Genomic DNA, 18,034 nt, shown 5'->3' on the forward strand with positions numbered 1-18,034 from the left:
CTATTACACAGTGTGATGGGTGTACTTTGAATTTCGATTTAAAAAAGAAAAAGTGCTGTGCCCTTTCTTGTTTTTTTTGGTGACATGAATATGATTTTTTTCTTTATATTTCAAAATATGTCAGAAATTTCCCTGGGAAAAATTCTAATACAAGTAAATGGTTTGTCTTATCATTTGTCTGAGGAGAACATGCAGTGATTTTTAGCTTTTAAGTAATTAGATGCTAGTAGCCAGTTACATGCCTTTTATATCTTCAAGGGGCTATGTAAGCCGTTTTTCAAATTTCGTAGTAAGGTTTTTGTACATCATTACTTCTTTCATGAAACTTTTACATGACATCACCATCCAGGCTGAGAGCAGCTCGGAGTGTGCCTGATATTAATAGGCACTGTCAAAGTTATTCTGAAAATGTTGACTGACTTTGACAGGGCTCCCCTCCGAACCAGCCTGTCTTATGAATTCTGGTGCATTAAGCAGGATTCTGGGGAAAAAAAAAAAAAAAAAAAAAAGAAAAAGGGAAGGGAAAAAAAAAGCAGAAGAAAAGCCAATTCGTATTCCAGGAGAATGGAGCCTGATGCTGATATCCTGTCATAAAGGCTGATATGATGGAAAACAGTGTGGGTTCACCAGTTGATGGTGTGACAGACAGCTCATTTCTCTATTTTCAGTGGAGCAGTTGCAAAATTGCAAAAACAAATATAAGTTGCTGAAGCTGTGAAAAGTGGAGCTGATGCTTGAGATGTGTTTCAAATGGCTTTAACACTTAATGCAGACAATGCTAGCTATTGCTGGACAAGGGGACAAAGTGACATCTGGTGATGGGTGTTACTTTGCCACTGCATGCAGCCTTGTCCAGGTCAGCTTCTTTAACGTGAAGACTAGGCAGGGTGGCAGCATGGGAGCCTCTGTCACTGGAGGATGTCGTGATGCAGAGCTGGGTCTGACACTGGGACCAGGAGCTGCACGTGATGGAGCAGCTACCCCACATGCCAGTCTGTCTCGTTGCTGGAGTTAGAGAAAATAAACACACCGCAGGAGATCTGGGTCAAGTAAGTTACAAGTACTTACCCTGCAGTAGTAGCTCTTTAATGAAGGTGAGGTTCAGACAGATACCCAAAGATTTTGAATAATGAGCAAGTGTTATTTTGGAGCAGTGCTTTCAGACTTGCTCCTTCTTTGCAGTCTGTAATGTGGCTATATAATGTCCATGCAAAATGAGTATGTTCCTTTTTATTTTCTTCTACGGGTACTGGAATAGCTTTTACATGGGTAGTATTAAGTAACATCAGAACATCTACCTTAAGAGAGATGAAAGAGAGATGTTAGGATGACACAGGATACACTAGCATAGGAGTATGGCATTCTTAAAGAGAGAAAAAAATTGCTGTCTGGAAGGCAGCAAATGCATTAGCATTCAGAGAAATAGAAGCCGTGTGTGGAAGAGCTGGGAGTTTGGGAGTTGTTCTTCTTTACATTAAAAAAAAATAATAAATCTGACATGAATGATACTGAAAGAGGAGGATATGTTCATGTGATATAAATCTGTTATGCAAGATGAGGATGTGTGAGAAGAACAGTGTGCAAAAGAGTGCTGGCAGGGGTGCTTTGAATCTTTGAGGGGAGTAAAACAGCGTAAGCTGCAAACCTCTAAATGTTTGGGAGAATTTTTTATTTTGAAACTCTTACCTTCCCCCTGGCTTTCATAACTAGGTGCTGTTAAATTGCTGCTGCATACCAAGGAACTGGTACTGCTGATCAATATCAAGTTTATATAAATTGTTTGGGAAGAGGTGAGAGGGGGTGCGTTTTGTGGTTACACAGATATCCCTTGGGATAACCTGAGAATTGCCATAACATCTTTTCACTTAAAAATGGCAGTGTTACAGGGTCCAAAGCATATTTTCTGTTCCCAAATGGAAACATTTTATAGGAAAAGTTAGATCCCCTTAGCAAAGGTGTCGCGTTTAATTTTGGTTGTGGTGATGGCTGCAGGGAGGGGGGATTGGTGGTGTTTGTCTGCCAAATCTTGTTTAGCTGTGTACAGTGATGATAATGGCACAGCTTTGATGCTTTACCTTCACCGATTACTAAGAGTTGGATAATTATAATTGGGGATAAAAGAAAACATGTTGAGTACTTAGAGCAGACTATTATACTTGTCTCTGTGTTTTGATAGCTCAAACTGTCAAAATTTCCCACTCTTGCAGTTGTGCGTGCCTTATTCCCAAAACCTTCCCTTTCTAAATTGTTTTTACTTTTTATTTTGTGAAAGTATGAACCTCTGATTTTATACTTGAAATATTTTTTTTGTAAATTGAATTAGTGCTTATTGTTTCTAACAAGCACTTAGATTAACTGGGTTGCCCATGCAAATGCAGAACTGCTTGTGGAAATGAGAAACATATGAGCCCAGCATGTTACCAAAAGTCTTTGAATGTAGAGACTGGCTTTTTTAAACACCACAGTGCTAAGGCAGTAACATCTCAGCCACTGGTATTTTAGTGACATGTCCGGATAACTTCATTGTTTTTCCTGGCTCACTCATTCTTCAGAACTCTGCTATTTTTCTTGATGGGCAGAATATAGATTCTAGGGTGCAATTTACTCTAGCAGCTAATCTTGGTGCACAATTTCTAATATAAGCTGCAGCTAATTGCATATGTTTTGTCTTCACAGCAATTTCCGATTCTTGATGATTGCTTTAGCCTATGCTATACCACTGGGTGTTTTCTCTGGCTGGTCTGGTGTTTTGGATTTGATATTAACGCCAGTTCATGTAAGCCAAGTAAGTATCTCCTGACTGATAATCAGCAGCTATTTTGTAAGTGGCATGTTTTTATTCTGCACTAACATACAATTTTATCAGGTTTTTATGCTTAAGCTGCTGTTAATACATATGGACCACTTTTCTCCTGAAATTTTAAACAAAATAATCTATAGCTTTCAAGCTGTCATGATTCTTCCTGCTGACTCTCCACTAGTGTTTAGTAGTTTCAGAGCTATGTACACCTTTTGACAAGAACAAAGAGGCAGATAAACAAATGGGAGTGTTGTTGGCTGCTGCACCTTTAGTAATAGAGAATAATGTTTACCAGGTGAAAGGGATGAAGTGGGGGGGAAAAAGAGGATTTGTAAGCTTTTAATAGAGTACTATAAAAATCCAGAGGACATTACTCATATGATTTTATAAATAGAGGTCACATTTAGGGCACAGGCTTTTTTGGTCATACCTTCCTCCTAGTGAATTTATTTCCTCTTAAATATCCTTAAAAAAAAAAAAAAAAGTCTAGCACCTCAGGTTGTTTTTGGGGGAGGGAAATGGGGGATGCCAGGTAGGGTTGCTAGCATTTGTGCACCCTTTGTTTGAAAGTAACACCTTAACTTCTGACTCTCTTAGCTTTAACACATTTCTTACTTTTTTTTTGTCAGGTAGATGCAGGCTGGATTGGATTTTGGTCTATCGTTGGAGGTTGTGTTGTTGGCATAGCCATGGCAAGGTAGGAATAATTGCATCCATTTCTTCAACCGTGATCGTCATTTAGCGTATACTCCTAATAATATAACTTGTTTTCTCTCATCTTTTAGATACTTGAAATGGAAAATGCATAGTTCTGGGGTTATGATGTGTTTCTTGTGAAGCGTTGGATTTGTATATTGTGTTACTGCTCTCTGGGGGTTGCGAACTCCACACACTTGTGCCTCAATTCAACAAGTCATACCGCTATTCCTGACAAGTGCTTCCCATCCGTTCTTTTCAAATGGTTATTGTGAATTCAGCTGCCTGGAATTAAGGAGACCCCATTATAGCACATTTGGAAAGCATTGAAGAAATAGTGTCTGTCTCTTTCCATCAACACTTTTGGGTGTATTGATTCCTGAAGGGATATTGAGACTGTAGCATAGGCAGCCTAGACACAGTAATGGTATATTCCACTGCAGAGAAATTAGTCTGTGTCTGTTTTGACAGGTTGTTGGATTTCTGTATGGCCTTTTTTTGTTATGCTGTTATGGGTTGTGGTATAGATGTACTTATGCTTTCCTATATCTAGACAAAGCCATTGTAAATGCTGAATGATATGGGAAGCAGGAAAACAAGGAATGGGTTACCTTCCAATAGTTTTTTATCCTAAAAGATGCAGATGCTTAAAACCACTGCTGTGGCTGACCTAGATACATCGCACAATGTAACAGGTGGCATGCTGACTTAATCCTTTCCATAATAGGTTAATTTCATTTATTTGTGATGTTTCAATAGTAGAGGGGCACCCTTAGCAGCTCGCTCACTTTTGTTAGGAGAGAACCTGCTCTCTCAATGGCAACGTGCAAATCTCAAGCTTTATGGTAGATGAATTTATTGAATATAGTGCTTGCGTTAAGATTCAGGAAATGCTGAGTCTCTAACTTCTTCAAAATTGATTTCAAACCTTGTTGAACACTAGTACTTTGTAGCATCCAGAGCTTTGCTTTTGAGTAAATTAAAAAAATAAATAAATACTAACAGTCTGTCTCCAAATATGTCTTTCCAACTTGGGCAATATACAGTTCAAATGAAAAGGTTTACACACAGAAAGCGAGGGAGATGGTGATTTGTCACTCCTGATGGATGACTCTCCCTCTTAGGTCTATTCAGCATTTATCTGTGTAGGGCAGAATCAATGACGAGTCTGACTGTAATCTGCTGAAAGTTGTAATTAGGAAAATTAAGTAATGATTCTTGTCAAGGGTGACAGGCTGATGTATTTCAGTGTCAGAACTGTGATTTGCCAAGCAAGCAGCTCTCTCCCTTAACCACTTTTTAAGAAGCTGGATTTTTTTCTAATATTTTTTTTCTACTAGTTTATCAAAGCAAAATTGTTACAGCTTAGGAGTTTGCTCTTTCCATTTCTGGCAATGCAAATTCTACCATTTAGAACAGTAACAACCTGGGGCTTGCGCTGGAGCATTTGTTCCTGCACGTCACAGTAGATGTTAAATCATCTATATTTAAAGTAATGCCCAGTTTGGAAATTCATTTATCTATCTCATTTTCCAAATGGTGCCAGTTTTCCTCAGCACAATATATAAATCCTCCTGCTCTACACCTACTGCTTTCCCAATAGCCGTGAACTTAGATATGTTTAGCTAATTTGTGTGATGCATTTTTCTAATTGAAAAGCTTGAACTATTTTGGGCAGCTGGCAGGTGTTTTACCCTTTGCTGGCAGCTTTCAAATGATACTGGCTTGAAGAAAAGCAATGTCAAAGAGCGACATTCATATTATTGCATGGAAACATAAATCTATTCCCTTTCCTTAGATTTTTTTGGTCACATTTACTAATGATCACAGATATTTCTGGGGTTTTGTCCTTCACAGTTCCATCTTTCTTTCTGCTTTTAACCTGCAGCGTTAGTCAAAATGCTGAAACTTCATGACATGGTGATAATTTCCTTAGCAACAGACAGTGTTGTCAGCAACACGGGGTTGTGATTTTAAATGTAGAATCCAGCCTAGGGCTGATTTACTAGGTTACAGAAACCTGCTACCAACAGTAGGCTAAGAGATCTGTGTCCTGGGGGTGGGAAGGGTGAGCATACACCTTCTTTCATAGTGTGCCTGCTTTAGCAGATGCAGGCATCCCCATATGTGCTAGATGGTGAAAAAGATTTAAACAGAAAGAGAATTTTGGAAGTGAACACAGGAGTTAAAGCATTAAATATATATATATAAATACATATTATTATTGGATTGAAACCAGCATTTGAGAAGTTGATTTGCTTTACAGTCTTCTTTATTATTCTGTAACCAGACAAGAAGCAGAAAGCGCTCAATTACTAATTTCAGGCTAGTTTGCCAAGTTATTTTTTCCATTATTTCTGTTGCTGGCTAAATTCAATAGCTGATAAACCTTTCAGTTTGTATTTGACCCTTCTGGATTCCTGTGATAGCTGAGAGCTCCTTGGAGCACATTACTACCAGTGATATCCAAACCAGGTTATTTGTGTCAAAGAGAGTTGCAGCAGCTCAGTAAAGATAGATATTTGCTCCACTGAATCATCTTCAATGGTTTAGGTGGGTGTCATCCTCCCGTTCCCACATATCCCTGGTGGTAGGGTAGAAATAGAGGATCCAGACCTGTTGTCTCTGAATGTCCCTCCCTGGAGGCTGTTATTTTTCACTTTCCATCATTAGATGGGATGTGCATAACTGTTCTTGCCTTTAAAAAGAGGGAATAGTGATGTTGCCTGCCAGCAGACAACGTAGGGAGTCTCTGTGGAAGATGTCTAAAGCTTGCACGTTGAGAAGCTTTGAAAATTGCTGATTTTGACCCCAATGATCCTGAAGAATAATTAAAGAAACTGACAATCTACTGAGAAGAAGTAATCCTGATTGCTGAATTTGAATTGTCAGAAAAAACAACAGTAGCAGCTAACCCCTGTCTATTAGGGATTAATGCAAAAGCCACTTGAACACTGCAGTCATAAACTTTTAAGATTATATACAGCATTGATCTCCCTCTACTGCTTATTGAATTACTTGCTGCTAAATTCAATGTGGAATTAAAGCTCGGGGAGAATCAAAATAAGAGGAAAAACTGATAATTTTTTTTTCTTAGGATCTCATTACTCATACATCTCTTACAGTGTATGTGGAGCTAGGATTCCTAGTTCTCAAAATGTTGGTAGCGTTGTCTGTTTTATCAAGTAGGCTGTGGTATCTGCCTGTGAGGTGATCATAGGCAAGGAAGAAAAGGCAATTAGCTGACAGACTGGATGGATTTTGTCATCAACCAACGTAAGTGGTTTGCACTGCCATTAGCCTGAAAGAAACAGGGGGACTGTAAGAGGGACTATAAGACATTCTTTAAACATACGTTCAGCCCAAAGTCTTATCTCCTAACCTGTAGAAAATTACTAGTGGATAAATCACATCGGCTTTCATAGTATACCTGTTTTAGTATCCAGGTTGAAATCCCATTTGAAAAGAGCAGTTGTACTGATAATTATGCCATGTGAGTGTAGTTCAAATGCAATATGTCTCCTTGAAAGAAAAATGAAAAAAAAAAAATGGAAAAAAGGCGATTGTACCATCAGGTGGTATAAAGATCGTGTTTACCTATGTGTAACAGACTGCCCACAGACTTGTGGAGATAGCCTCATCCAGATTCACACTGAGGCATGTGTGTAGGAGGGCCGTGGCATGAAGATGCATGGTTTCTGGAACTTTTCAGACATTTCAACCCAAAACAGCCACTGGCAGAGTGACCGTATGTGTAAAGAGTTCCTGCTTTGCCTAAGCCATTGAGAGCTTCGTCACCAATCTATCTTAGGGTTCAAAAGTCGTTCCTTGTTATCTTCCATCTAGGGATTCTGGTATTGGGAGTTCTGTCATTTCCCATAGGAACGAATCACTAAATTCAACTATGTCTTGAATGAAATAAATCATCCTCCTCATATGCTAATTTTGCAGTGTGTCTGCCAAGGGAGACAAAGCAGCGGTGTAAGGAGTGGTGTGATGTTGTGTCCAACAAATGCAGGCGGAAAAAAAGCCCTTCTTGTATACCAAGTGTTTTCAATTGATGCCTTGAAAATTTTTCTGTTTCGGTTGTTTCGTGACAGCTAAAAAATCCGTGGCTCTTCAGCTTGATAGCTAGAAATATCATTGTTCTATAAAAAATGTTTTATTTTCTATTTCTGCAAATGAGAAACGATTTTTAAATCATGTTTACAGTTTCCAAAATGTGTAATGAGAATTTAATGAATTAATTGTGAAGTGTTACATTTAAATAATATGAACAATAACATTTTTACTGCTCTGATCTGTGCTTTTATTTTAGATTTGCAGATTTTATCAGGGGAATGCTGAAATTTATACTACTGCTGCTTTTATCTGGAGCAACATTAGCATCAACCTGGTTCACTCTCACCTGTCTAACTAGTGTCACTCATCTGCCTTTAACCACAGGTACTGACAATTATTTTAATTCTTATTATTTATAATTGGTAGCACAGGTAAATATTTGCAATCTTAGATCAACTATATTATAACCTGGTTTAGTATCTTTAGTAATATAGTAATTTTACCAAGAGCAAACGAAGGGTTTAGAAAACCTATCTGAAATCTCTGTAGCATCTTTTTAGTAACTTCATAAAAAGATTAAAAGCAAAAAATCCCACAGTAGTTATGACAACATAGAGTATACATTTAAGATCTATTCTGGGACTGAGTGCTTTTCTGTTTTGAGTGTTTTGGAATAACAACGGTGAGAAGTAAAACAAGAAAAATCCTATGAATGGGAGTAGTGTTGCATATAAGATGAAACAGTGACATGTCTGGCAGTCCAGGGTTTTGAATTTTGCATTAATTATTGGAAGCTTGTTGCAGTTTAAACCAAAGTGAGCCGTGGTATTTTCAGTTATCTATCTCCACATTGTGTTGACTTCCCCCTCCCCTCCCCCCCCAGGTTCAGGGAACAAATCCAGACCAAAATTAACTCATCCTGCACCTCAAAAGGATGGGGGAAAAAGCTGTTGGCAGAAGTGGAGAAAAAGATCAGAGCTCAAGCTTCCAATGGGCTGTGCCTTTATTTGAAAACAAGCACTGCTTAATTTTTTTAAATCTGTTGTTCACCTTCCTATCTGCACCAAAAGATTGATATACCTGTGGTCCCAAGACTTTCATTCAGCAGAGTATTGAGTTTTTAAACTAAACCATCAGGATTTAAAATATATATTTAATAATTTAATAAAGATTTATGTAATTCTATTTTAAATATAGTGCCATTTTTGTGATATGCAAGTATACATGTTATAGGAGAAATATTATTACCCCCCTGTTTCTAAGAAAAGTTGTGGAAAGTAGTCTATAAAATGCTGTTTTATTCAAATTAACTTCGAGTTTCAGTAAATGTCCTTGGCGCATTGCGTGTGTCACAACTATAAACTAGAAGTGCATACGGCAAATTGAAATACACGATCAATTCAGGAGAAACACCATCTGGATGGTGGTTGGTCAAATTTGTGATTTATCTTGAAATTTCAACTTTTTTCAAAAATATTTCCACTCAAATAAAGCTGAACTTAATAGATAAATCAGACTTCATGGTGGCTATTGACATAATAAATGACTACACTTCTCTTCTCCATCAAAGATAAAACAAATGCAATAAAAGCTCTCAGTTTTTGTGCTTGTCTGCTTCATCACTACAAGCCTGCAGTAACGTAAATTTTTACAGTGACTGTATCCTCTGAATTGATGCAACAAGCCAAACACATAAATACCCCTTCAAGTCTATGCATAAGAATGAAGCAAAGAGGTTTCAAGAAGTAGAAGTCATTATGTATGAACTCACCAATGATCCAAAACAAACACGGTGGAACTGATTTTTACTCTGTTAAAGTACTCAACATGCAATATAGGTTCCATAAGAATTCTTGTTTGTTTTCAGGTATTTTTGTGTTTTTTGAAAGATCTGCCACTGTCGAGGCATAAAAGTACTTAAGGTATTTAGTGTTTGATAGGAAGTATCCTGAACTAACATCCCTTGATAAAAAATATAGGGATTGGATTGTTCTTTTCATGCATTTATTGTTTGTTCTAAAATGGATGGTTCCTTAAATTGAGTTGTAAATTATCTTTTAGAGTTTTCTGTCTGTGCTCTATATGTAACTGTAAATGTTGAAAGCTTTCCTATAAAACAGGGTTGTTTTGAATAGAAATGCCATCAATACAGTGCATTCCTCTTGGGGCGAGGGAGGGGGAGTCAATCAAGGCATCAGGCATGGGGCCTCAAGGCCTGATGTATAGCTACCGAATAAGATTTCCTTTTTCTCCTGTGTCATAATATTTAAACTTCGTAGGTAGGTTGGGGAGGTTCCATATCAGCCTTTTCTCATTAAAGTTCATATAAAATAGATGCAATGCGCCTGTATAATTTAGATCCTTGTACACAGAAAAGCAGTGGTATATCTCTATGAAATACGCTGTTATGGATGAAAACACACAAGCTATTTAAGCTAATTTATGGAACTTCATGCTAGATTATTCCTCGACATAATGATGCAATATGATGATGACCTGTGCATTCCACAGTAATTGGGAGAAATGGTACGTTTGAATTGATTTTGATGAGCTTCTTTCTTTTTTTCTTCTTTTAATTAAAAGTTTGGGATGTAGAATATATCAGCCAAAATACAGGAGGTCAAATGCAGGCCGTTGGTTAGTGGCTTTGTGGTTTGACACAGCTAGTTCAGTTAGATGTCGCTCTTCGTACTCAGCAGACCTGATGGTGGACCTCTAGGTAGTTGTCCTCTGGGTGTTTTTGTATGGTTAGAAGATGGGCAGAGCTAAAGCAGCCATCATTGTGGTGTGTTCTTCTTTGCTGTATTTTTTTGTATGTGTAGTCATTTGCTTTTTTTTTATTTGCTTGCTTTGTAGCATTAGTAGTAAACATCTATATAATGCTTTGTATCCTAGAGCTACTTTGCAGGCACTGCTGAACACCTGCTGCAAAGCAGGGTTTGTTACGTTACTGAAGACAACAGGATTTGATGTAGCCAAAAAGTTGAGCACAAGTATTAGGCCTGGCAGTGCTGCTCAGCAAGGGGTGGATTTTGATCCACACATTCAAATACTGAGGCAGAGCAAACAAGGTTCAAAACTGACCCTTGTGGAAACTTGTGTGGATATGTATACCTTTGATCTTGTAAGGATATTTTCCCTTCCAATCATGCTAGCTCCCATTTCCTGAGGGGTTGGTTTACCCCTTCCTCTCTTGTTCTGCTTCCAGTGTGGTACTCCTGAACATGTGGTTTTGTGGGGCAAAAGCTGACAAGCACTGACACATTCAGCAGTGTCTAGAAACTCCTGAAGTAACCCCATGACCTGGTGGGAGCTCTTCCATTCTTCCATACAACAGGACAGTGATTTTGATGAAGAAGCAAGACATCTTGTGCAGGTTGTTGTGCTGGTCCAGGCATTCAGAAAAGCTTCACCCTAGAGATGAAGTCAGGTTAGAGATCATCATCCCCTTCATCTCAGCTGATACCTGACTGATCCACAAATAACGTTTACATTAATGGGTAGACCTTGCCAGTGGCTTCCTGAGGTCCAAAAATGGCCTTTTTCTTTAGTATATGGATATCTTGTGGTATACTTGCTTGTTCCCCTCTTCTGAAAACCCTCTGCCTGTCTCATTGGGTCACCGGACTAAGCACTCACATGGGTACGTTTGCATACAGGCATGCTTTTGGAATGCTAAGACGACAAGAGTTTGGGCAATTATTCATCATAAAGGAAGGAGAAGAAAATCTCTAAAGACCTTTTTTTAAACAAACAAACAAAACCGCTTTTAATCACTATATTTTGTAGCAGTTGTAGTAGTGTCTCGTTTAAGTAGTGGAGGAAGAATTGTATTTGAGAAAATGGTCACAGCAAAATGTTTTTTCCTGCACTTCCATTGTATAATACTCTCCTAATTCCTTGTAAATAGGCACAATGTCATCTAAAGATATCTCCTTCAAAATGTAATTACTTAGAATGGAGAACTTTAATGCAGATATTAAAAATCAATGACTGCATTGTGTTTTCTTTAAATGATACTGTTTAGCATTGTTTGTATTGTGTCATGCATGCATTGCTCTGCATTACCATAATATGCTTGGGTTTTCCTCCTGCCACAGTGAGACAAGTTTTCTTGCACTTGCTGACTTCCTAATATATCTGTAAAAGATTTTATGGAAGTGTATTTGGAGTCATGTATGAGCCATAACTCCCAGTGTGAGTGGGGGGGGAAAAAGCAAGGCAGTAATGATATAGTGCTGTCATAGCTACTGTATCATCTGTCTCGAACACCTCTCATCAGCTAATCACAGCTCTTAAAAACCCCAGGTTCTGAAATCAGTTTACATTTTAAGCAAGCTTGAATTTTCTTTTAAGAAATTTTAATTTTAATGTATATTATTTGCATTTTTCCAGCAAGTTTCAAAGGTAATTTTATATAGACATTGAGCATTAAAATAGTTTTCTCCATTGAATTCCCAATGCAGCTGCTGATCTGTTTCTCTGTGCCAAGTCCATTGTTAGTTTGCTTTGTACTGAACTTCATTATGTGAATTTATGTACAATGGGATGCTTTGACCCAAAATAATTGTGTAACGCATTGTAACGCCAGTTTCGGTATCTTGCCACTTTGTATAGCTGGTAGGATCTCTGGATACAAATGCTAGCATTTTCCAAAAATTGATATGCAGCACTAGTTGCTTGCAGCTCAGATTGAATGTTTTCAGCATAGCATATCGAGAATATTTATGAGCTAATATTCATGTGAGCACATTCAGCAGAATTTTGCTTTACAAAATCTTCAGTAGTGCTGCATGGCAGATACTGAGAATACTGTGGCAACTCCACGAGCTGATGACTATATTTAGGTTAAGCAGTCTAAACTTTTATTTCCAGGTTCACCAGATAGAACATTATAAACACATCTGTCTCCCCACCCTCATCTACAAAGCGCAGTGTCGAAAAAGAGGGATGCTAATTATTTAATACTGATTGTTTTATTCTTTGAGTTTAATTTCTGTACTATAAACAAGATGTGCTTAATAAGTATAAAGCATGCTGCCTCAGAGGATAAAAACGGTGGCCTGAAAGTGTGGAGACTTTTTTTCTCTCCTAACTTCAGCGTTAACTGTTTATGGCTGTGGACAAATTGTATTACTCCACTCCTGTTGTGCTCCAACTCATAAGACTGGAATAATGATCTTTGTCTTCCTAATGGCTTCTGTTTCTGTAAAACCACAATTAGTTTTGGTCTTCTTTGAGCACTCTTCTAAGGGTTTTAATTGAAAGCAATTAAAAAAAAACACAACAGAAAACAGTGTTAGAGGTAGTGTACAAATTTGGGAAGAGTGTTTCAGGGATGAATATCTGTAAATCTGGCCACTGTAAATACCCATCAAGAGGAAGCCTCAAATATTATGATTTCTAGTTATATTCTTCTCCCCTTTTTTCTTGGGGGATCACTTTCTGTGTGATTTTTTTTTTTAAGTTCTCTAAAGTTTAATACTCTGCTTTCAAAGCAAGTTCTACTTGTTTTTCCCTTGAAGTATATAGAACAAATCCAATTTGATCAGATTTTTGGTTACTTCTGTAACTATCTCATGAGATAAGAATTTGATCAGCACATGCTGGGATGGAAATTTATGCAATGAAACATATTGATGTTATAAATGCACAGTACAGGGACATCTTTCTTCTACTGTTTTTTTTGTTCCTATAAGTGAATTATAGTAAAAATTGCTGTCGTACCTTGAGGCAGTCCCATTTCTCATGGAAAAAATTGAGGGGGACTTCTTCAGTGACTGTTCTTACCTTGGCCAGTAGCAAGAATTAAGTCATAGGGAAGTTTGTCTCCACTTTAGCAGACTTTAGGGAATTTGATAGGAACTAATTTTGAATTGTTTAGCTCAGTTGTGGAGATACTGGAAGTCCACAAAGCATTCATCTGCAGAAGGCATTATCCTTTCATTGTGGCATTTGGGACGCTATTATAATCAACAATAATAAAATGCTCTAGATCTCTGTAGGCTTCACTTTAAATTATATGCTGTGCCCACGAGAACATACTCAGTGGTATTTACTTCTCTGTTTGTTTGTATGGAATTTGTACGAGTCCTGTCTCAGTTTGTCAGAGAACTATTAAGAAATGTACAGTATTCAATTGTTTCTGGCAAAGGACTTTGGAAGCAGATGCTGTGCCGCTTCCTTGCACTCGACACTGCTCTGGAGTATCTGCATTTCTCTAGGAAATTTATCTGCAAAATACTTCTGTAATGAAATAATATTTCATAGTGTCTGTTAGAAATCAGCCAAGATGCATGTGCCAATGGGCTGATAAGAACCACTTAGATTAGTGGAAGTCCTTCCATTAATTTCATGTAGTTTTGGATTTGTCTTTGAAGTTATAGATTAGTGATGGTGTAATTTAAAAGGAAATTTGTAAACACATTGCAGGACATTCTGGGAAACTCTGGGAGCTGGTTTGAATGTCTGAGAGAGGCTTGAGACCCCGTCTGCTGTGTTGGAAGCTCATCTGAGAACAAACAAGCGTACCCTGTCATTTAAATCTCTTCCCTGTTCTAACTCCTAATTTGTTTGTTTGGTTTTGGTACAAAGCTCTTGTCACAGCAGGTAGCCTGAAGAAAATGGTCTGTTTTGGGATACAGGCATCTATTTGCCATCCTGGAGCTAAAGATCTGCAGCAGGTGGGAAGCCAGGATGGAACCTATTTTTTTTTCTCCTTTTAGTGCTAAGCCACTCTGGCAACATCAGTCCCAAATCAGCACCTTACTTCTAATGGTAACATCCACGGTGATATTATCAAGGCACATTTGGTTCCTTGCTTTTTTCCTGGCAAAGAGACGGAAAATAGGCACTGGGGAAATAGCATGAGCTGCATCACACCCCAAGTGGGAATATTATGTGGCTAAAAGGAGTTTGAGCCTCCTTCCAGGGCAGCTCCAGGCCAATTCTCTAAAGCAGCTGTGCTTTGGATGGGTGTTTTGCATTTCCTGCTCTTTTTGCAGTGGCCATTTGGTGAAATAGCTGCTTAATTCACATACAGATCTCTAAGATGTGACATCAGTCAAAGTAGTTTAAAGAATCCCAGCCCAGTTCACTTACTCATGGATGCCCACAGCTGTCACTGTCTCTGGTGCACACCTTTGTACAGACAGCTTGCTTCACAGACAGTTAATTCCTTTCCCTAAGAAAAAACAATCTTTTTCATATTAGCAGCATGACACACTTCCCCAGCACATGCTTCTACCCAAACACGTGCAAGCTAGTTGTCCTTGATAGGCTTTAGGACATAATATTATAATATTAGCTTCTTGATAAATAATCTTTTTTTTTTTTTTTTGTTCTGGTTGTTCTTGTCAGCACTTTCAAATCCTTATATTAATTTCCAATGACTGTTGTTGAGATTGTCTTAATTGAAAAAACATTTACTGTAACTTTAGCAGCTGTTCTTCTACAGTACAAAATCGTGGTAATTGTGTTCGTTCGATGCAAGGTCACTGTAGCAGAAAGGAAATGGTCTCCATTAATAGGTGGTATTCTCCCTGCGATGGTGTCTTGGTGCCCTTGAGGTGGGAATAAGGTGCGCTACTTAGTGTATGAAATAAATAGCCAAACTACTTTTGAACCCTTATTTATTTGACTTCTTCCTCTAACTTATTTTTCTGAAACCAAATATCTTATCTTTGACTTTCTGTCTAGTTGACCTAGGATTTGTGACTTAATCACCATGTTAATGGAATAAGCTTATTTGTATAGCACTCAGAAGGACCCCGAATGATTTACAGAAACGCGGAATGAAAACACTTTCCCATCACTACAATATGTACCCATTAAGTAAGAACCCCTTAGGCTGTCATCTTTCACTTTTAGAGCTGCTTTTTGTGGTTTACCAGTTAAAAGATGCCATTTCCTTTAGGTCTTAATACTTGGCAGCTACTGGATGCTGTATTCTACCTATAATTCTGCACTGACATTTCCTCTTACTGGTTTCCAAATGTGTGTGCATGTATACACACAGCTTGTTCTTTACTTATTTTTATATTATTAATATATTTACCTGTATTATCTGTGATCTCATTTGAGGCTTTGTAATTGGTACTCAGCTGGCAATTTTCAGTATGTGCGTGAGGCAGATAATATTTGGGGGAAAATAAAAGGAAATGCTAAAGCTGCATCGGTCCTGGGAGTGTGGAAGTGTGTGTTGTGTGCTGGTTGGTGTCCTTGCATGGCCAAAGGAGGCTGAAGTGACTAGGAAATGTAAGGATGCAGTTCCGAAAGTACAGTTATTGTGTCTGCTTGCTTACAGACTGGTCATCTTATGGAGCTTTCAGTCGTGACGTAGGGGTTTTGCCTCCACTGCAATGTGTAAGGAGTTGCACTTTTGCAGGTGCTTGTTCTCTGTGAGCAGCTTCATGACTATTTCCGCCGTTTTCCAGTGTTTGAGGTTTCTAATACAGAATTCCGCGTTTACCTATGGCTATCTTTAATTGAGGGTAATGAGGGGCAGATGTTTGTTTGCCTTCAGAGGTTCTTGCATTTCATTTATGTGTTGGTTTCTCAAGCCGACACAGATCTCACATAGCTGAATGCAATGTTCACATTTGCTGGGTACATCTGAAAGCAGTTACAGCGAGTTAGAGCAATGTGCTGTGTTTGAGGTAAGCCCGGGTTCAAAGAGAAGTTTATGAAATTTTAAATACTGAGGACTTCCAGCAAAAATCGAAGGAACTTGTAGCTAGAAAATCAGTTATTCAGTTTAACCTAGAAAAGCCCATCAGGAAGAACTTCCTCATAAAGTTGGCTGTGTTTTTTGTTATTGTTTTTTTCTTTAACATTTTTTTTTCCTTGGTTTCTGCAAACTGTTGGAACATACCTTGCGTTAATATATTTGACTTTTAACTCTGCAGTTAAAAAAGAAAAAGAAAAGAATTTGAAAAGTAAAAAGTTACCTTGGCTCTTTCCTTTTTTATTTTAGACAACTCAAAGCATTCTGGTATGTTTTGGGGAGGGGAAGGGAATGGAGGAAGAGCAGCCAGCTGTCCCTCTTGAAGTTATGCCATATAAATCAGCTTTCTGTCTGAGTCTTCTGCCCTTGTTTTCTTGTCCAGTCAAATCCTCTGTCTCTGTGCCTTGGAAGCAAACCACATCAAATGATGGATCTGATAGATAGCCCTTTCTGCTGTATCTTTTAATGCTTTTGTCTCTTTCCCATAATTCATGTTTTAACAAATTATTTTTTTTTTTAATTTTAAGCTTCTTTCAAGTTTCCTGCTTCCTAATAATTTCTCAATTAAAAGGCTTAGCAGTGCTTAACAGAAGATGAAGCAGAACTTTTTCAGTTCTCCCCTTCATAAGACAGAAGAAAGCAAATAAAACTGAAAAAACAATTTCTTTTTTATATGAACATGTATGTCCTTGTGACAAAAATTGTCTAAGAATTTTGCATCACGATGTAGTGAGATGTTATAAATAGTTTTCCTGTGACTTAATAATGCTTTTGCTTCTGAAAAAAAATTCTTTCTTGTCACTTTGATGGAAACTTCAGAAATTCTTCCAGACTTGTCCGCACTCCAAGCCTTTCAATTGCTTCTTTATGTTTTGTTTTCTTGACTGGTAACCTCAGATTATAGAGGCTGCAGGTCAGGAAGTCGTCTTCTTCCCAAGACAGCACTTAGAAATGTAAATAAGTCTGCGCTAAAAAGTACTAAATTCTTTTGAGGTTTTCTTTCTTTTTCAGCAATAGATCTAATAGTAGATAATGTAGGCATATTAAGACTCTAAGATATTAAGCACTGTGAAGTCTTTGGCAGTGTCAGAAATCATAGAGCAAAATATTGAAGGGCACTGAAGAAACATTTGTAATCTTCTATTATTTGTTCAAGACAAATGTTACACGTTGGTGGAAAAATTTGCATTATCAAACATGTCCCATTCCTTCCGGGCACTGGGTGCCCTTCATTTCCTATTGAAGCCAAAAGAGATTCAACATGTTGCCTCTCAGGCCACGATGAATACTAATGTCTTGATATCTGGTAGATCATTAGTATTTATTTGTGAAATGGAAGCAAAATTAGTTCTGACCTTTAGAGCTAAGCCAAAAGGTTAATCCACGTCCATTTCCAATTCAAAGCATTAATTGCTCCCCTCTCTAATTGTGTATAGGACAACAGTTACTGTTTGTTTCAGAGAGAAATCAAACTGTAGCTGATGGTTTGCATTCATAATACTGTTCTGTTTGCTTCTACAATTGAATTCCACATCACAGAATTTGTCTTCGCAGGTTCAGTTTAAAAAATAAATTAAAAAAAAATCTGTTATTCTGATGTATTTATTTTAAATCAATGCTTCCTTTCTGCCTGAAACTAGTGGTATGTTAATTACTTTCTGATAAACAGAGGATACAAATAAGTTTATGCATTTTTCTGTTGATCAAATATTAGTGTTCGTGGGAGCTCCGAATATGGGCAAATAATGCCA

At 37.8% G+C, this 18,034-nt stretch overlaps 1 protein-coding gene across 1 annotated transcript in view; it reads left to right on the forward strand.

The window, feature by feature from the left end:
* The window catches only part of SLC49A4 (solute carrier family 49 member 4), a 59,142-nt gene that overhangs the window by 35,462 nt on the left and 5,646 nt on the right, over positions 1–18,034 (forward strand). Inside the window, exons 5-7 of the mRNA XM_005017530.5 lie at positions 2,677–2,785; positions 3,430–3,497; positions 7,815–7,942. Of these exons, the coding sequence (XP_005017587.3) occupies positions 2,677–2,785; positions 3,430–3,497; positions 7,815–7,942 (305 nt within the window). The remainder of the gene's footprint in view (positions 1–2,676; positions 2,786–3,429; positions 3,498–7,814; positions 7,943–18,034) is intronic.

Source organism: Anas platyrhynchos, chromosome 7, assembly GCF_047663525.1.
Source record: "Anas platyrhynchos isolate ZD024472 breed Pekin duck chromosome 7, IASCAAS_PekinDuck_T2T, whole genome shotgun sequence".
NCBI lineage: Eukaryota > Metazoa > Chordata > Aves > Anseriformes > Anatidae > Anas > Anas platyrhynchos.